The sequence below is a fragment of the Camelus dromedarius genome, chromosome 6 (genome assembly GCF_036321535.1).
Source record: "Camelus dromedarius isolate mCamDro1 chromosome 6, mCamDro1.pat, whole genome shotgun sequence".
Classification (NCBI taxonomy): Eukaryota; Metazoa; Chordata; class Mammalia; order Artiodactyla; family Camelidae; genus Camelus; species Camelus dromedarius.
Window position 1 is genome coordinate 169010 of NC_087441.1, and position 20627 is coordinate 189636.

General features: G+C 48.0%; 1 protein-coding gene across 10 annotated transcripts in view; it reads right to left on the bottom strand.

The window, feature by feature from the left end:
- Positions 1 to 20627, bottom strand: part of FAM120B (family with sequence similarity 120 member B) — a 55242-nt gene that overhangs the window by 24908 nt on the left and 9707 nt on the right. For 7 of the 10 annotated variants that reach the window (XR_010381169.1, XR_010381170.1, XR_004138475.2 and 4 more), the window contains 2 exons: positions 15348 to 15528; positions 5710 to 5811 (listed from right to left, as the gene is read on the bottom strand). Coding sequence is in view for 6 of the 10 variants with exons in the window: in XM_031456761.2 (XP_031312621.1) it covers positions 5710 to 5811; positions 15348 to 15528 (283 nt within the window). In the remaining 4 variants the exon portion in view is untranslated. Of the gene's footprint in view, positions 1 to 5709; positions 5812 to 9274; positions 9383 to 15347; positions 15529 to 20627 lie in introns of those variants that run through there. The other 3 variants (XM_031456763.2, XM_031456760.2, XM_064486440.1) reach the window with 3 other exon arrangements.

Consider the following 20627-nt stretch of genomic DNA (forward strand, 5'->3'; position numbering starts at 1 on the left):
TGATGCCCCCAAGGGCAGGGAGCTAGCACAGCTGGACAAAACAGGACTCAAACCCTCGTCCTTCTGACCCCACACTGTGGGCTCTGACCCAGCACTAACCCCTCTCCCACTTATGCTCAGCACTCAGCACTACCGGGGTTAAGCCGAGAGCCACTGCAGTCAATGAACCCAGGAGGAAACTCTCTGCACTCTGGACAGGCAGGTCCCTGGGATGGTTAGATGTCTGTCTCAGGAAGGATTTCAATGAACCCAGATTCTTGTATCTTTCCACACAAAGAAAAGCACTCAGATCCTTAACTCAACACATCTGTTCTCTGTGACTGGCAGTGACCTTTACCAGGCTGTATGCTCTACTCCACGGAATCCTGGGGAGACAATCATACATAAACTGGCTCCTCCCACCCTGGAGCAGTTTCCTCAGAGATACTGAGTGGCTGTCTCCCAGGCTACGGTTTATAGGGGGGTTCCTGAAAAGACTTCAACTAGCAAAAAGGAAAGATATTTTAATGAAAAAATCCATGTATAAGTGGACCGAAGCATTTCAAACCCATGTTGTCCAAGGGTGGACTGCATTTTCAGGTGTGGTCCCTGTAGGGCCTGCACACGGCGGGAGGGGTCCAGGCCCCGGCAGGCCAAGGCTGCGGCAAAGGCATGAAAAGGGCTGGTAAACAGCTTGTGGACTCACAGCTTTTAGTTTTCTTTCCCCTCTATCTTTTACCAGACCAACAGCCTAGTGTTACCTGGGAACTTGTCTGAGATGAAAGTTCTGGGTCCCCTCCCCAGACCCACTGGATCATGAACTGTGGGTAGGGGAGCAAACTGTGTTTTACGTTCCCTCCAGGTGACTCCAATGCAGGCAGAGTTGGAACATCACTCAACAGTCTTCAACAAAACAGCTTAAGAAATCACTTACATTGACAAAAAATAACAACAGTAAAAAAGGAACTGGTTCTTGAGAAAGTCTAACTGTGTAACGGATTACAGAAAACCACCACAATCATGTCTTTTTAATCCTAAATTCAATCAATTTATTTAGTCAAGAAAGGTGTACTTAATGTCCATTTGTGTATTAACGTAGGAGACAGGACAGTCCCACAGCTCTCTCCAGAACTCGAGGGTCTCTGACAGAAGATGACACATTCTGAAGGTATCATCATTTTATGCCACAATCAGTAGGTTGCTAGGACACAAGGAGACCACCCCGATGATTCTACGTCGAGGCCTTGACTGTACAGCTGTTTCTCTTCCTAAGTGCAGTAAAACATCAGCTCTTCCTGGCCACACAGAGACTAACTTCCCAGTGGCAAGATCTCCAGGCATCATTTTAAGCAGGGACCCAGGTGTGAATTTCTTTGAAGGACCATTTAGATTAGTTCTCTTCTGCTGGTAAAGTCACTCTAGGCAAAGTAGTTTTCAACTCTGGTGTGGTGATCTGACAGGGCTGAGCTCACCAAACACAAAGGAAATCATTAGCAAATTCAGTCTAAAAGAAACATCTTTTGACTAGAATTGGAAGGAGGATCAGCCGAGAGCAGCTAAAACTACCTGGTATGGAAGAGAGCTCCCCTCTCTCCGCCACACATACATACACACACACACACACTCACTCACACATACACACACTCTCATACTCACACACAAACTCACTGGCTCTCACACACACACTTGCTTACACTCCACCCAGAGCTCCACGGCAGCTGAGATGTTCCAGAGAACCACCCAGAGATCTAAAACAGCGATCTGGTCTTCAGGTCACAAACTACACTGCATCTAAGACACATCAGCCTCAAAAACCTGTCACTTGGCAAAGGTTTTTGTATCAACGGACAGGAAAGCCTCAGAGCTTTCCTGGAGGGCTGAGCAGAGGGCAGAGAAGGAGGTCCTTTCTGCGAATGATAACCCTGAAGACTGTCTGAGATGCCTGGGAGGATCCGATCCCACGGTGGAGGCTGCTGGACATCTCATCAGTAACAAAGCGATGGTCCCTGTGTGCGTTCGCAGCTATGAACAGACAGCAACGAATAAGGACACGTCAACACTCTGAGCCACAACATTTCCACGTGCTTTTTATATGAAAATGGGTCATGCAATAGCTGTATTTAGAGTTATCTCAGGGTTACTCTTCTTGCATATTCCTAGGGTCAGAAAGCCATAAATCTGAGGGGTAAAACATGTGCTTAGCCTGCACAAAGTCCTGGGTTCCATCCCCGGTGTCTCCATTAAAAAAAAATTAAATAATTAAATAAATAAACCCAATTATTTCCTCCCAAAAAACAAACAAACAAAGATTTTAAAAAATCACCATAATACTATCTGGCTTGTGTCCACTCTCAGGACATGAGAAGTGACACTTGTGGAAATTAACTTGTATATATCATGTCTCAAATTTACTTGTGAAGGTTTTAACTCACAAGTTCTATTTAAATGAACATTTACTTAGCACTCTCTGTTTTACAGAGCATTCCTCACAAAAAGAAAACAAAATCAAAAACCCTGACTACTCACATGCAAACTGAATCTTTACTCTAGTTGGATAAACTTCAATAGCCTATTTACAGGAAGCAAAAAATTCATTCAGCTGTAAATGGAGTAGAATTCATTAACATCTCAATATATTAAACTCTACACTTACATGATGAGCTAATTCATGCTCCCAAAATGACAATGTTATACTGTTTCTACTTAATGCATTCAAAATACAGTGAACTTGGCTATAAAAAGCAGTCATAAAGCTTCAAATTATTTTTACAAATGAAAGAAAAACACAACTGAGGTTTTAAATCCATTCATCTCGATCCCCGACATCAAGCGGGCGCTCCCTGCCAAGCACTCATTCTCTTGGCTGCAGCGCGGCTGGTGGCTTCTGTTTACCACCCAAGGAAACTTCAAGATGAAACCTTCAACAGAACACGTAAGAGGAGCTGCAACAAGAAATCTTCCCTGCAGCTGTTCAGCAGACGATGGACTGAGCCAAGTACAGCACCCCCTTGTCATAAAACGCACCTCTCCACCTCATTTCACTCTGTGAAACAGTCTTCTAAGAGGCCCTGCAAGATCGGGTACATCAAGCAACCTCATACAGCCAAGAAATGCCAAGTTTACTTACTGATTCTTCAACAACCCTTTAAAAATCATGCTAGATGGACAGATTACCAATTGGATGTGTGCAGTTAGCTTTCCTAGGTTTCCAAAATAAGGATATGCTTATAATGACTAAAAATGGCCCTGTGAAGAGAAAAAGTCATCCACACTTTGTCTAAAGAAAAATCTCCAGTTCTGAAGAAAAAAGCTACTTCAAATGCATGCCTGCTGTATGTATGGTCCAAGACTCACACCACAAAGTGCGGAACGTCCGTGAGGAAGGAGAACGAGACTGGGCTGCAGGTACAGAGGCTGAATAGACACACACAAGGACAACCCAGGGATCCCTCAAGGGTTAGGTGTGGGGAAAGGAAACCTAATCTCAAGGCACAACTCTCTTGTGTTACCAGGAACGTCGTGATATATCGTAAGTAAAATGTAACATCCATAACATTGTAAACGTAATACTGATAATAATACACAAATGTGTGTACGGATATGAATGTGTCTTACGTAGGCATGTGTGTAACTGACTGTGTGTATGACACCCTACACACACAGACAAAGACGGGGACGCAGATGGAACACATGAGTTTCCTGAATAAAATATTCCAGTAATGAAATTTATTTTTCTGCTCCCTGGCTGGTCAATTTTAATTCTTTCCACTTCCTAATTTTTAGGTAATCTGTATAATTTTTCGGCTCCCCTTCTATCTCCTTTCTACTTTGGTGAATAACATCTGTGATTTTTTTTTCCCTACCATTTAAGAAAGCAAATATTAAATAATATGTGCTGTTAAGAGGGAAAAATCTTTCTTTTTTTAAGAAAAGGCCACTCTGGCCACTACATTGGGACTCCCTGAAAACGTTAACATTCATGAGGTCAGCGTAATTAAACCACCTCAGGAGAACAAGAAAGATCCGACAGGGCCCCCTAGGGTGACCCTCAGCTCTAGTGACGGCACTGCCGCTGGTCTCGCTTGGACAGGACAGCTGTCACCCGGCAGCGGGGACACCCTGCACCTCTGCCTGAGGGGCCTGTGAATCTCAGGGTATCCCGGCGCTGGGCAAGGCAAGGGCCCAGCAGCAGGGCCCCACTGTTTTTAACCCTGCCTCGTCAGGGCAACGCCAGGGACAGTGACAGGAACTCGGATGGTCCCTCTTCCATTTTAGTCTAAAAACCATTTGGTACTTTTCCCCACGGATACAGAAAAGCATTTAAATACTAAGATCTCGCTATTCTGCATCATTATTAACATAAGCATAAACAGAGCCATTCATGTGAATCATCTGCAACAAAAGTTCAAAATCACATTCTCAGTTTCCTAGTGATGGGATGGTGTGCCCCCTCTGTGGAGGGTCGAGCTCCCCAAGTTCCTTCTGGAAGCAGAGCCCTGACGTGCAATCCGGGCACGCCGTGTGCACAGACCTGCAGCGCAGAAGGGCCCCAGAGAAAGTGCTCGCAAGCCCCAGAAGTAGTCTCTCTGACAGCAAAGTGGCTTCCAGAGGTTACTGAAATATCACAGAGGGGCCTTGAAACTCCCTCACAACATGATGATGGACAGCCAGACATTCTCAATAATTCAAACCAGGAAGAGAGCCACCATAATCCCTTTCCAGGTGATTTCTGTAAAGACCCTACAAGACGAAAATTAAACTTACAACAAAACGTTTCAGGAAAGTGATTTTGGCTACCCTTTACAAGTCCTTCTCCCTATAAAGCCAAATGTCAATTCATCTTAATTTGTTTTTGTGAAAAGCACCTTTTTTAGGTTTGAGTATGGCACTCACCAACTGAAAGAATAAGGAAATATCCCCTCAGCTTTTCTCCCTACAGAATTCCACTTACATAAGGAAAGTGTTTGCAGTGCTCAAATCCTTATTTGGTAAATCACAGGCTTGAGTGATGGAGACAACAGTGACAGGACAGAATTTAACGCACACAAAAAAAGAGCATAAACGTTTTAGAAAAGTGTCTGTTCTCTGAAATAAACCCTAATCCAGCCTCCTCCTCTTCAGCTGTCTGTACGCAGAATGCTACCCCCACGGTCAAATATTCCTGACCCTTTTCAGACACCAGGAACTCATGGGAGGAAAGGATTTACTTCGGCTAGCTTTTAGGAGAACTTTGTTTTTCTTTCCTTCCCAATTTGTGTTTTAGGATACCTCCTGTGAAAAAGCTTATTTGTTCAGTTAAAATGGCCTTCCTCTACCTCCCCTGCCCAGTCCACTAAAACCCACTTCCAGTGGTGGGGACAATGAGAACTGACTCAAGCAGAGTACCTAGACCCCAGCCCTGTTAAGTCACAGGCGTTGACTGACACCAGGCGTTGGTCCTGGGGCCTGACCACGCCCCCCGCCTCCCGGCCCCAGCCTGGACCTCCAGCAGCGAGCAGAGCCCGGGAGTGGGCCGGGGCAGCGCAGAGGACTGGCCGGGTACGTCTGTGCAATGTCTTTTCCTCCACTGTTTTAGAACAGTATTAAATACCTTGCTCTTGGGCCCAGGGTTGAAATGAAAGTTAGTATCTGTCGGTTCCAGAAAAGCATGCTTCTCATCGTCATCAGTTACTGGACTTGTACCATATGGTGAGCAAATTAGTAATTTATTTACATCAAAGCTGTCTGTACCTGGAATGTTCATCTGCAGAGGTCTGACGAGGTCCGGGTGCCTCAGTGGGTTCCCAGAGTACACAAACCACTCCTTGACAGTGGGACAGGTGCTGGCATCACCTGAGTAAAGACAGCTGCATCAGTGACATGGGTACTAATTCATTCATCACCAGGCTAACAATGCAACAGGCCCACGTCAGCCAGGCCCAACTCCATGCTGGTAGGCACAGTGAGTTCTCACACCCATGGTCACTGAGGGGCCTCGGGCATCCAGCAGTGGCCCCCTACCCTCTGATCTAAGGGTCATCCATTCATCCCAATGGAAACAACGACCTCAGGTGGGGAATGGCAGGGTAACCTGTGAGTAACAAGCAGGAGCAGAGAGGTCACCACCTACATGGCTCCTGCAGTGTCCCACCACCCCCTTGCCCCCTCCCATCCCACACTATTCCAGAAAACACTGAGGGAGAACTGGGGAGAATTCACTACTTTATGCAACTACCAAGATCACTGTTATGTCAGGTAATTCAGAAAACTGGTGGAAATAATCTAGAACAAAGGCTTTTCTGTATGCTGCTGGATTATTACTCAGCAAAGCAGAGGTGACGGAAGCCTCGCCCACCCAACGCTCTCACTGAGCCTCGTGGAGCTGCCAGCACAGGCCCCTCCAGCCTTTAGATCCGGTCTTCCCCTGGCCCTCACTACCTTCGCTGCTGGTCCCCTCTCCGCACCGGCACTGCCTGGGTCAGATCAGGTTCCTGACCTCTCCTCAACTTCAGTCTCACACCATCCAAGCCACTCTCCATGGAAATGGAGGCCTTTGGGGGTTTTATTTTTTTAATGAAAATCTGACCAGGTCGCTCTTTCTAATCAAGGTTCCCCAAAACTGCCCAGGGACCAGAACAAAGTGTGGACCTCAGCGCCCCCTGCTTGCCCCTGCACCTGCCTTTGTTCCCACCCACTGCACAGTCTCCCACACTGATCATCACTGTGACCCACAGCACAGTCCCCCAGAGTCTCCAGAGTGCACATCTGATCCGTTTCCTGGGCTCCAGTTCACACGCCGGGCTCCACTCTGTTGAAGCCCCTCTGGGTCCTCACATCCCTCTTCCCTGTCCAGCTGTCTACACTCCCTTCTCCACCAATTCCCCCTCTCCCCGAGGCCCACTTCCCTTGACAGGCACTTGGTGAACCCCTCCTTTCCTCACTCCCAGCTCAGGCATCAGGTTCTCCCCAGTGCCCCAGCATGCTACACTTCCCCACTGCAGTCCTCTGGCTAGAGTACTGCAAAGCCGTGTCTCCCCTCAGCCCTCCCACTGCCACCTCCTGACAGCAAGGATTGTGTTCTTCTCACCCAACACAGAGCCCAGGGCAACACTCATTAACCACAAGTTTAATGAGCAAATTCAACTTAGCCTAAATTTCACACATCCAAAAAAAGTTTAAAAAAACAAAGAAAATCTGAGAAGAATTCTTACAGTTCTTAAAAACAGAACAACCCACTTTCTAATGCAATCCTCTTGGCCTAGGTTTCCATTACATCAAAAAATAGCCCATGGAGCAAATGCTATCCTAAACCGCTACTTCAGAAAGGGGTGCAATCTCTCACACCAAGAGACAAACCATACTAGGTTTTAGTAACTCACACTCAACCTCTGTCATAACATAGTCTGCCAACTGATCCTTGGGAAATCACTAAAACATTTACAAAACTGCATTTCGTACTGCATGGAAGTGACCATCTTTCATCTAAAACTGTTCACAACACAGAGGTTCAAGTTGACATCTCAGAGTTTTAACCCTAAATAACACACAAAGAAAGTGAAGATAGGTTCGTGATGGCACTGGCATCCTTTATTAAAAGCACCAGACAGGTCTCTGATTGTGTCCTTTCTTGTTAGGACCCAAAGGAGTCATTTTTCGGACAACATTCCAGGAGAAAGGCCGTGCAGTATCAGTAGTCCAGCTACACCCCAGGAGGAAAGAGCTGCTCATTGAGGCCAGTTTGGCAGGGTCAGTGGACCTGCTTCTGCGTCAGGCTCAGCAGAGGCCGAGCCCAGACCAACAGCCCATCCCCTCTTTGCTCCATGATGTAAACCAGTGAGGGTAAGTGCGTATCAGTTACTAAGAATTTCTTAACAACGAAAGAAGGAAAACTTTTGCTTTTAAAGTGATTGACTTCCGTGTGATTAGTTTAGCTGACCACACACTAGGTCTCAGAACAAGAGTGAGCTATGTTGCTAAAGGCACAGTGCTTCCAGCTATTTACTTAAGGAACTGTGAACGTGAAACTATTAATTTTCACATACTATTAACTGGCTAGAGGATAAAAGTTAAATCAGAACTACTGATCTAAATTTTCGTCCCCTAAACAAACTTTTATCTGGAATTGTGGAGAAGGGTACAGGAAATGAAAGACAAAAGTGAACACTTCCCTGAGGTGGACGGCAGGTCCAGGGGTGTGCACCTGCGTCTGCAGGTTCTTCTGCATCCTGCCCTTGCCCAGTGAGCTGCTAGGTGATGGGGATCCTCAACAGGCCCTTCCTTCTTCTGCCACAAGAGGGTAACAGGGCAGTGCAGTGCAGCTGGAGGGCTGCCAGCACTGCAAAGCGTAAGTCTGCAGTCTGGGTGAGTCCTGTCCAAACCGAAACATCCAGCCAGAAACACCTCCACTGTTAATACCGACTGTCCTACTACAGACACAGTCAGAGCCCCCCCAACACCCTCCAAGTCCCAGAGCCAGGTGCAAAGTGCTGCCTGAAATCTTAGAAAAAAGGTGAGTGCGCATTCAGCCCACTCTCTGGGGGGCCACGTCATCTCAGAGGTTTAATCTGGTATGCACTTTGAAACAACAGCAGAAAACATCTGCCATAATTTGGTCTGTCTAAATTATAATAAAATAGTCTTAGATGCCTACATATCAAGAAACAGAGAAGAGGAAATTGAGTTTAGAAGTTCCTAAAAGAAAAGGTTGATTTTCTCGTCTGAATTTTCAATTTGCTGAGCTGGTAGTTCAAAAGAGCAAAGTAAAAACTCGAGTAAAAGTTCCTCACTAGTTTTTTTTTTTTTTACTCTCTACTTCATGCTATATATAACATTTTATATGGAAAATAGAAAACTAACATAATCAAAATTATTCTTCTGTTATTCCCAAAGGACAGACACATTACACCGCATTATAAAAGCTTCTATATATAACTAAGACATTTTCCCCTGCAAGCAAAACTGTGGAACTGTCTACATTTTCAAACTCTCTCCCATAAAAACTGATTATGTCAATACACAACCTCTCAAAAGAAAAGTACCCTCTCCTCTCACATGATCTGGGGGGCCTGTGAGCAATGGGAGGGGGAAAGAGAATGAGGAGGCCCAATGTCGATTTTACCCTCTCAATTACTGGGATCTCCAAGTTTGATAACAATCCTCTAGGCTTTAAAAAATATATATTTGCCCTTATGTGCCTGGAATGTATTTTTCATACTGCTGGTTTAATCTATAATGATGTGTGACCTTAGTCCATAAAAAAAATAGAAAAACTCCCCAAACGTTCCTTTTTGTATACACATTTGAGAAAAAAAGTCACCTTTTAGGTCAATCTCTAGGACTTTGGATGAGCTGAAGTCTGGCGACTGCCCATCACGAGACCATCAGCCTCCTGCAGCAACCACGGGGCTCCTAGAATGTCTCTGGGCGACAACTGGAGGTGGGGTGACAGGAAAGGAGGACAATTAGCCCAAACAGCCCTAAGTATTAAAACCTGCCATTGCCTAGGGCTCTTCTCCAAGACTGCTACCTAGTGAGATGAAAAGGGGGAGAACAGAAGAGTCTGCCTTTTGCATCTTTCTGAGTTTCTTCTGCTTCCTGAAATGTATAAGGCTTCATAGTGACTCCAGCTAAGCTTATCCTTATGGAGACTGACACAGAGACAAGAGTTAAGACCAGAGGTAAAACTGGGTATGAAGCCAGGGATGGCTGAGGACTAAGCCGTTTCAGGGCTTCTTCCCCTTCTGGCCACAATGCTGACAAGCTATCTAAATACCACATATTTACAATACAAAATACACGCAGGAGTGGTGCCGACCAACCACTCCCTCAAGAGGCACCCCCCAGCGTTTCAGATGAACTGGAGTATCCAACAGATCAGTTACCCAAATCTGTGTCTTTTGGCTCAGAACTCCAGTGCCCGCAGCTGTGCCACAGAAACAGCTCTGGTGCTCAGAGTCATGACCACAGAGTAAAAGGCACCTTTGATTCTAAATCTCACTCCAAACGAGTGGGCTCCCACCTGCCAGCCAGACTGGGCTTGGAGACAGCTGCTCACCTAATGGGATCTGAGAGACATCACTCTCCCTCCATGTCTGAAATTGAGCCATTAGAGTAATCCTTCCCTAAGGAATGCTTTGCTAAATACAAATACTCTTGCAAAGGTAATGCTTTAAACTCACACTCAACACACATATATTGATCACCTAATTCACACCAAGAAATCTGCTGTGTGTGGCAGTCCCTCCTGCTCAGCTTACAGCCTCGGGGGAGGAGGGCACCGGACAATGCCCACATAAACAGGGTGCAAGGACAAACTGCAATAGGCCTGAGAATGAAAAGCACACGGTGCCTCAGGGAGGAAGCCACTTCTGACGAGGGAGTAAGACAGGAACTTGGGGGAGTTGGTTTTAAGGGCATGAGGGATGACTAGGATTGATCAGAAGAGTGGCCTGAGCCAGAAAAGTAAATTCTGTACTTAACATGGACATACTTTCTAAAGCAACGCAAGTGAGTGAGAATGCCTGGGTGTAAGGGGCAAACCCAGCTTCGAGGGCCTCCTACCTGCAGAGGCAGCAAGAGCCAGGAGGGAGGGGCTCAGCAGCAGAGCCCAGCCTCCCGCGGGAATCCAGCCGTCGGGGAGGGGCTCCCAGGGGAAGAGGAGAGAGGCAGTAGACTTATCCAGCCCTCGATGGAGAGGAAGGAAGGAGGGACACTTCTCCACAAGAGCTGAGGATGAAGCGGTGAAATGTTCCCATAATGCAGGAAAAACAAACCAGGAAGGAGATGAAGAAACAGCACATCAGCAGGGAGCCCAACACCATCTTGCAGCAGTTCCAGGAAAGGAGAACAGAAACGTGATGGGAGAGAAATGCATAAACACAAAGGATGAGACTTCCCAGGGGGAGAAATGGCCACCAAAAAGGGAACAAGAATGGAACTCGCACTCAACTCCGCCAGCACCCAGAATACACATGGGGCGGGAAGGCCGAGACAGGGCGGCTCCTCTCACGTTAGCCACTCTGGATCTGGACAGACTGAAAGCCACTGCCTTTTCCTGTGGACAATTATTACCCCGAGGCCCGTGTGGACGGCAGCCCAGGGGAGGGAGGGCCCTGGGGAGCGAGACAGCCTCCGGGAGGACCAGGCTGTTGTGACAGCCGGGTGCAGGCAGAACCAGAGCGCGGGCGTGGGGGAGAAAGGGCTCCAGAAATCCGCAGGGGCGCCTCTGAGGTCCACAGCAGAACTCGGTGAGGCCAGGCAAGGAAGGCCTATGGAGCCCCAGGGACCGACGCCTGGAGCTGCACTGGGCTCTTCAACTTTGGCCCCAGCGGCCAGTGTGCAGGACCTCATGACACGCTGCACTCAGGTGACGGCCCGGAAAGGCCCAGCCTCAGAGCAGGGCCATTTCACCTCCTGGAAGTCCACACAGACCCAACCTGACAAGGCTGCAGGTGAGCCCTGGAAGGGTCAGGTAAATGAGCTACCCGAAAGAACCAAAGTCAAGACCCTTCACAGATCCAAAATCTTCCAGAATACAATAAAAACACTGGGGTGAAAATAGCAGAGACACATGGAGCCATTATGAGGAGAAATGTCAATGACCAACACAGACCCGGCAATGACAGTGGTGCAGGGTTACCAGACAAGGACCGGCAAACAACCACTGAGGAGACACGGAAGAAAGACATGGAAGATGGAAAAGAAAGCTGAAAACACAGCATCTGGAACGAGAGTTTCACTGGGTGGGCTCGTAGCAGATCAGAACCACAGAGGGAGGCTCCAGAAACGGAAAACGGAGCAACAAGAACGCCCGAATGAGGCCCAGAGAGAAGGGGCTTAAAAATGAGCCCTGATGCCTGAGGGACAGTGTGAAGTGTGACTCCACGGTGGAGGCAAGAGACAGAAAACAGTGCTTCTGAAATGATGCTCAGCTTTCTTCAGAGTCGGTGGGGAACATACACTCACAGGCCCAAGGAGCTCAAGAGTCGCAAGTGGAATAAACACAGAGCTCAGCCTGGACAGTGGCTGAGAACCAGTGGTTAAGAAGAAATCCCAAGGCCAGCAGGAGACACACACTCGTGACCTGAGGCAACAACCCTCAGAAGGAACAGCCTCACCTCACAAGAAACACAAGCCAGAGACAACATAATGCATCTTCAAAGTGCCAAACAAAAATATCTAAAATTCTGTATCCGGCAAAATTGTACTTCTGAAATTACGATATTCTCAGGAAATTAAAATGAGCACCACGAAAAAAGTAAATGCAGGTTCCTTATGGGAAGAAGGGTGGTACTAAAGGGAACGTGGGTCTGCCCAAAGCGAGACGAGCAGCAGAGACGGGGCACAAGCATACCTTTCCTTGCCCGCTGGTTCCTTCAAGAGACAATGACTGTTCAGAGGACGGGCTGGAAAATCACAGCCCACAGGCCAAATCTGAGGGCTAGTAATGCTCTTCATATTATTTTAAATGATTGGAAAATTATCAAAAGAAGAATATTCTATGACCCAGGAAGATAACATAAAATTTGAATTTGATGACATGGGAAAACGAGGTGAGGCTTCCCTGGCGCAGTCACCCCCTCTGGACGTGACGTCTCTGGCTGCGGGGCCCCAGGGCAGCAGAGCGCAGCGGCTGGGCAGACGGTGGGGCCTCACAGCTCTGCCCTTCACAAAGCCTGCCAATCCATGGTTTACAGTAAAAATAAGGATCATGTATTATGGGATTTTCAACATATGCATAATCTCAAAAGGTTACCTACTAGGTTTCCATCTGTGTGACATTCTCAAAATGATCAAAATGTAGAGCTGGAGGACAGACCAGTGGTTACCAGGGGACAGGGACAGAGGGAAGGATACCAAGGGGCAGCTGAGGGAGTTCCTCTGTGGAGAGGGGCCAGTCTGTATCCTGACAGGGCACAGAACTGCAGAGAACTATCCACACAGACAAACGAATGTGTGTAAGAAACACTGAAAAGTGAGTATCTGTAGTCTGGCTAACAGTACTGGACCAATGCCAAGCTCTGGGCTTTGATATTGCACTCTACCATGTAAGAGGTCACCTTTGGGGGTGAAAGGTACATGGAACTCTACATGCTATCTTTGCAACTCCTGTGTGTGTACAATTATTTCAAAATAAAAAGTTTTAAAAATATACAGAATAACAAAAATGATGAGACTAAAAGTCCACTGTTCTAAGGCTTTCACAGTGCACGTAACTATCTGAAAGCAAACTGTGACAAGTTAAAGATGTGTATTACTAACCCTAGAGCAACCACTAAAAGCAAAAGCCAAACAAACAGAAACAGGTAAATCTAATAATCCACATCCAACAATAATCCAATAAAAAACAAAATACTAAAAATTACTCAATTAATCCAAAAGATGTCAGAAAAGGATGAAATAAAGGAAAAGCAAGAGCAGAGTAAAGAGCAAAATGGAAGACTTTAACCCAGTCATGCCAACAAGCACATTAACTATAGATGGCCTTGTACTCCAGTTGAAAGACAGAGGCTGACAGACTGGCTATGCTGCTTAAAAGGGGTGTACTTTAAATATAAAGGAATAGTTTAAAAGTAACAGGGTAGAAAGAAGACACATCACAATTACCAAAAAACTGGGGTGTGTCTATCAGTATTAGGCAAAACAACTACAAAACGACAGGGAGTAAGACCAGATTTTTCTAACACAGGAAATCTCATAATGCTAAAGGAGTCAACTCATTAAGAAACATGAAAGTCTCAATGTACATGCACCTGACAACAGAACCTCAAAAATACCTGAAGCAAAAACTAACAGAGCTGAAGGAATAAATACAGACGTCCACAACAGCATCCAGAGACTTCAACAGTCTCCTTTCAAGAGGCACGAACAGGCCGACAGTCAGCAGGAGGCCTGAGCAGCCCCCTGCACTCACGGCTGGTGCGCACGGACCGCTGAGCCCAGCAACTGCACACACCTCACTGCCAGGGGCACGTGGAATGGGGCCAAGCTAAGCAAAAAGCACACAATGTGCTTTATTATCCTCATCGTCAGTAAGCCTGCGGTAGCTTTTAATTTTCACACCAGATAACATAAACTTCACGTAGAAAGCCAGAAAGTTAAGAAGAAAGGAAAGTGACGATCAGTTGTGAGAGAAGTTCAGTCTGAGTAATTCTCCTGTTATTGCAGTTACCTAATAAAGTCATCTCTATGGCTGTCAATAAACTGCATTAGCAAAGTATGGAAGTTAAGTTAGTGAAGTTTATAAATTTTAACCTCATTTAAGAAAATACTCTAGAAACAACTCCAGGCCAATATTATTCTATATCATCATTCATGACAAGAAAGAATATGGGCAGAGAGCCACATGAGAAAACAAAACCGAAAAAGTTACTTCAATCCCGTTTGGTTTCAAAGTTTATCATACAGGTTCCTGACTGCTTCTCAATCAGTGTAGACATCTTTCTCGTGTCCTGCTCAGGCCACACCGTGTCTGGATGCCCACAGCCCGTGGGAGAGGCAGGACATGCTGCGGGTGCTGGGTGTCGAATAAAGCTGGGTGCAGAGAGCCTGCCACTCCCTGCCCCAAAGAAAAACAACGGTCAAAACACTTCAATCTGATGGTTCTATCACCACCTTCAGATTACAGAAATGTCTACTTTCTAGAATAATATGAATAGTAATATTGGTAGGCTTGGAAATAATGGAGCGTAGGCAAATGGGCCACAGACCACCTTTCACCAGGACTTCACTGCTTCTGTCCCTTGTCCTGACGGTGGTGTCGTGCTAAGCCCATTTCTTATCATGTGCTCTTTACTCCTACGATGCTCCAGCAGGCCTGTCTCAGGTCAGCAAGGCCGCACAAAAGAGGGAACTAATGCATTAAGCATCATGAGCCTGTACACAGAGTGCTCTTCAACACTCCCTATTCCCCAGACTGTTCCTAACAGGGGTCACAGGGTCTGATCAATTTTATTCTTGGTGTTGAAGGTCCTCTCATTTCACTGGTCTGCACGGACAGCCCTCTCCCTATACTCATGTTCCTACTGTGCAACAGAAATACAAATGAAAAACATAAACTTAAAAAATTACAAAAGCTCCAAAGGAAAATTTTGCTTATATTTTAAAATATGATGCACTAGACTTTATACAAGCATCTTATGAAAATCACATTTTGAGAGTAACTAGCCATTGTCTTCTAATAATAAACTCTACACTCCTACAGGAGGAAAGGGTTTTCAAAGTTTTTAAAAAGCACAACTCCTTTTAAGGCATAAAAACATAACATCTTACAGAAACAATGCACTCTTCTTTTAATAAATTCTGATCAACAACTCCTCATTTAACTGCACTCGTGTCCAGCGGGTTCTTGGAATTCAGCTCCAAGACGCGGCTTTGAGACACCAACTCACCTTGGCTGCCCCCCAGTAGGAGGGAGTAGACGCGCTGCCGCACAGGCCGGTATACCTGGGCCTGGCCGGGCAGGGTGCGGTCCAGCGCGTCCTCCAGGCTGTTCCCGCACTCCACCTCCCCGCTGCTCAGGACGTTGTACACCAGGTAGCTCTCCGCCTGGACGTGATGTGCTCTGGCGACCTGCCCAAAATTTAAACGCAACTGGTTTCTCCTTGAAAACAAAAGAGGGACCTTCAAGAGAAAATCAGAATCTGAGTGACTGTCCCTCAAATTCGTGACGTTGAGCTGACACGTGTAATTCCTTTCCTTGGGCTGCTAGCTCAAAACCTTTCATTCCTCTTCCATCTCCACCCCCCCACCAGACCTGTCATATTCACTTCCGCTGTCACCTCGTCCTCTGCCCACCTGACAGGAGCGCTGCCACACCCGGCACCCCTGCCCTCACCCCACCTCTCCTCTCTCCAACCCAACCTCACACCAGCAATATCCTGTCTTCCTGGAAACAGGTCCAGTCACTACCCTCCTCAAAGCATCCAGGGGCTACCACAGATTCTTCAGCCTAAGAGCCAAGGCCCCCTCGAAGGCCTCCATCTCTTTCCCGCGTACATCATTCCACCTGATTCCACCTCACAGACTCTCAGGGACCCAACCTCCACTGTCCGCAAGAGTCCTCCCTGTGCTCTGGGAAACGGATCCCTCTCCAACCAGCCACTTCACAGCCCTGCCCCATGGGCTCACCTGAAGGGTAACCTCTCCATAGAGCCTATCATCCTCCCTGGTTGATGGGGCTCAACTCACACATACCTTGCACTGGCTATCTGCCTCACCTCTCCTATTAAACCATAAACCCCCTGGGATTAGAAACTGTATCACATTCATTCACTTCCTCAATAGTTTTTACTGAGCAAAATCCACGCGCTGAGCACTCATTTCTTTCTGCCCTGGATGCAGCACCCTGTCTGCACGCAGCAGGTCATCAGATGCACGATTTAAACTGAACCACCTTCTCATTCCATCAGTAGTTAAGATCAGAAGGCTACAGTCACCGAGCTACAGGTTTTATTTTCCTGTGAAGAACATTCTTACTACTGCAGGAATAGTCATCTGGACTACTCTTCAGAATTTAAATCAGTCTACCACAACAGGCACTTAAACGCACTACAAGGATAACCTGGAGCATCAAAACCCCAGTGTCCTGTGACTCCCCCACAGCAAGGCCGCTCCAGCCACGCCGACTCGTTACCACACACCCGGTTCTTGGTCCCTTCGCCTCTCTCCCCCTAAGGTGCCGCCTCACTACACTGCTAGGCCTGAATGAGTTAACACACGAGGCTTGGCGCACACTGAGGGTCAACAGGCGTTTGCTCAGAGGGTCTATCTCATCACCAATACTTACACCAGGACAGAGACAAACCAGCAGCTTTGGGGTCAGTAAGCATTAAGAGTTCTGACTCGAAGCTCTAACCCAGCAAAGACCACCAGAAGTGCCCTATTTCTCCACGATGCCCCTTTTGATGCAAAATCTGCCAGGAACAATACAGTCAGGTATTTCATGACCCTCTCAGGGCAGAGTACCTTCTAACTTATTTTCCTATTCCCTCTTACATGTCATATTCTCTGTTTCAAAAGAATTGGTGTTTTGACAAATTTATCTATAAAGTTACAATAAATTATATTAATTGTACCAAGAAATCTCCAATTTTGACAACTGTAGAGAATTTGATATGTAACATTCTTTTCTTGGTGTACACTGGGTTTTCAGAAAAGTCCTGCAAAATTAGTTTTAATTCATTAATTAGCTCGTCATCTCAGCACATTTTACCTCTGTGCTTAACTGCAAGTATTATACAGAAATCTACACTTGGAAAAATCTTAACATATTCGCCTCATCTGAACATTTTAAAGTGAGCATTCAACGCATCCTAGCCTGTAACTCTGGAGGAGACACCAACGGCTGCGGGCGCTGCTCCGCCCCTAAGGATTTCTAAGGAGACCATGTGTGGTCAAAATACATACATTATGGTGACCTACTAACGGGGCCAGAAGGCTCCAAGGAGAAAAATTTAAAAGGAAAAGTTTAAGGGGAACTTAAGAAATTCCAAAGTTGCTCTCAAAGATACCACGAAGTTCAGCAAATGGGACCCTGGGACAGCACACGGCCGCCGGCACAGCCCGCCCTCCTTTCCCCACAGACAGCCTCTTCCCAGCCGGCCTCTTCCTGCCAAACCCCCCGAAAGAGCAACCCCAGCCCAGCTCCTGCCTTTTCATCCCCAGACTCTGCTCCCGAAACCCCTATCACCTGACCCCCTCCAGGCCCCCGGGCGACAACAGCTCTCCAAGGCCACCCACACCTCCTGCCCCACTCCCAGTCCAGCCTCAGTTCCTCCACAGCACTGGACACCCTGCTCGGTTCTTCAGTCTCGCACCTGCCTTCTTGGGCTTTTGTTGGGGTGCTTCTCACCTCGTTCTCCCATCCCCCCGACCGCCCCTCACTCCTCAGTGCATCATTTCTCCTGCTTGAGAGGCTCCCATTCCACAGACGGCAGACGACTTCCCGAGACTTCTACCTCTTGGCACCCACATCTCCAGCAGCAGACCCGGCCCATCTAACCCTAACCATCAGGTGGTCCCTGGGAAGCCCTCCTCCTCCTGTGCGGCTCACGGCAGCCCCCCTGGCCCAGGTCTGAGCACAGGGGAGCTCACCTCCACAGCAAGGCTTGCTGTGCACCAGCGTCACTCCCGAAACACTGCTTGAGTCTGCTGCTTCTGCTCTAGTCCCGCCGCCACTTTCCTGGTCCCAGCTCCTCTGTCTGTACCTGGGTTTCTGCAACAGCCCCATTAGCCCATTCTCTGCAGTGCGCACAACATTTCAAATACAAACACCTGACCTCATCATACCTCTGCTTAATTAAAGCCAGCCAATAGCTCCTTAATGAGCATGAAAACTAAGTCCTAAACTCTTCCCAACTACACGTGCCACCCCTGTGGTCGGACCTAACCTGTCAGAACTTCCCCTGCAGGAGCCTGGGCAAGACAGCTGGGATGGCCACCTGCACAACAGCCCAGGTGGGGACGGCGGGTGGGTATGGCTAATGCAGGCAGAGGTCATGAGCAAGCGCCCAGACAGGAAGTGCCCAGAAATGAGCAGAGAGGGCCTGTGTGGTGCTATGAATGTGGCAAGTGACTGATGAGTTTGTGAGTTCAGTAAGTCCTGGGCTGGCTGAAGAGCAGACCCTGCCCACCTGTTGCCAGAGCCTCCCTGCCTGCCTCCCCAACTCTGCCAGTGCCCCCTGCCTGGGGCACCCTTCCACGGCCTGTCCTTCAAGCAGACGGCTACAGAGGCTGCGAGTCCTGGGGGCAGGGTGGTCTTCACTCTCCTGCTCCCAGACTGCTGACACGGCGTGCTGCCTCTCCACGTGCCAGCAAACTTCTGGGCCAGCAGGGAAGACGGCTGTGGTCTTGTAAAGCATCAGAGGCTTGGGTTTAAAGCCGGGGTCTGCCAAGTACTAGTTGTGGGACTGCAGACAATGTCACTTGATCTTTTCACTCCTCTGTCCTCATGTGAGAGGAGACAAGGGCATGGAACTGTGTGATGCCTATAGGAGACAACGTGAGGAAAGCCCTTTGAAGATTACAAACTTCTTCAGAAAGCTGTGCTGCTGGAGAGCCGTCTCTGCGCGGTCAATACTAAACTAGTGCTCCTCCCCCACCTGCACAGCAACACTGAACACACGTGGGCCAAGTCCAGACTGGTCCTCCTCCATCCATTCTCTGCACCCCTTTCCACTCTCCTACAAAGACGACCCCTGGGTCTCTGCCGGCACCCACCTCCTCCCTCCTCCCCCACTGTCCTGTCTGCTGTTTCCTACCACCTGTCAGGATGTCCCCACAGAGGTCCACTGCTAACCTTCCTCCACCTTCACACCCAGACTCTTTTCCTCCTAAGAAGCAGTTAAGAATGCTTCCAGGTGGAATAATTTCTTCACTTGATAAGACTTTTTCACCTGTAACTCTCTCAAAACATGCGTCACATTCTACCTCTTCTGCAAGTTCCTGTCAGTTAAGTGGCTCGTCTGCTACAACGTATGGAACAAAGAGGTGAAAGGCTAATTCAGACAGAAGAACACTTGCAGCTGTGCAAAGGGAGGGAGGACGTCACTGAGAAGAGAATCTAAAGATGCCAGAGCCAGGAACACCCCCTGAGATCTAACCTGCGGCCACTACAAGACAGACAGTGTGACAGGACCAGGGCTGGGCAGTGACAAGGAGAGACAGGTCCGGCCTTGCAGAGCGGCCCTAGTCTAGCAGGAAAGACAAGAATCAAACATGAAGCTCCAGGGAGGTGTGCTGCAAATGTCAGACACACATGGTGGGCAGTCGGGGCTCCTCTGAGTGTGTGACAGAAGAGCCAGCTAGCACTAACCAGCAGGAGGGGCAGAAAGCCACTGAGGGGAAGAGAGTGCGTGCAAGGCCTGGACAAGGTGAGGGGCAGACAGAGCTGGGGCTGCAGGGAGTGCCAGGCAGCTGCCATGGGGGACTCCCTCCTGAGCTGTGAAGTGCAAATGAAGGGCTCGAATTCTGCATGTAGCATGACAGACGGACTGCAAAAGGCAAAAGCCTGTTTAGGAAGAGCTCTCAGAGGTGACCACAGTAATCCACACAAGTGTAAGAGCCACTGAAGAGATCAGAGCCACAAGACAGGAGACATGGTTCCTAGATTTGTAATTTGGGTAACTAGATGAAAGCCAGGAACAATGGAAAGTCTGTGGGTAAGTCATGAGTGGCTGCGCACTTGCTGAGATGGACAGTCACGTGGACACGCACCTTCTCTCTAACCCAAGGACAGCGAGCAGGTTAAAGGAGACAACACACGAAGTGCACCCAGCCGGAACCTGCACGCAACAGCTGGCTATTCGGCAGGGGCTCCGTCAAAACCTGAGGCTCTACCTTCCCTTCAGGATTATATCCAAACTCCCAGCATGGCATTTAATAGTGTTCACAATCTGGCCGTGGTCTGTCTTTTCCATTTTTTTCTCCCTACTTGACCCTTCAGACTCCATGCTCCCGCCTACTGTTTGGCCCTTGTCCCCAGTGACACAGGTTCCAAACGCCACACTTTCAGCGTTCCCACAGCCCTGAGCCTGTGCCCTCTGAAGCAAATCTCAGGCCCCATGAGGTCTGGCTCCAGCTCACCAGCTTCTGGGAATGTCTCTCTGTAACCCAGCCCATGGTGACCTCACCCTCCACAGCAACAGCCCTCTCCCCTTAACAATCCAGCA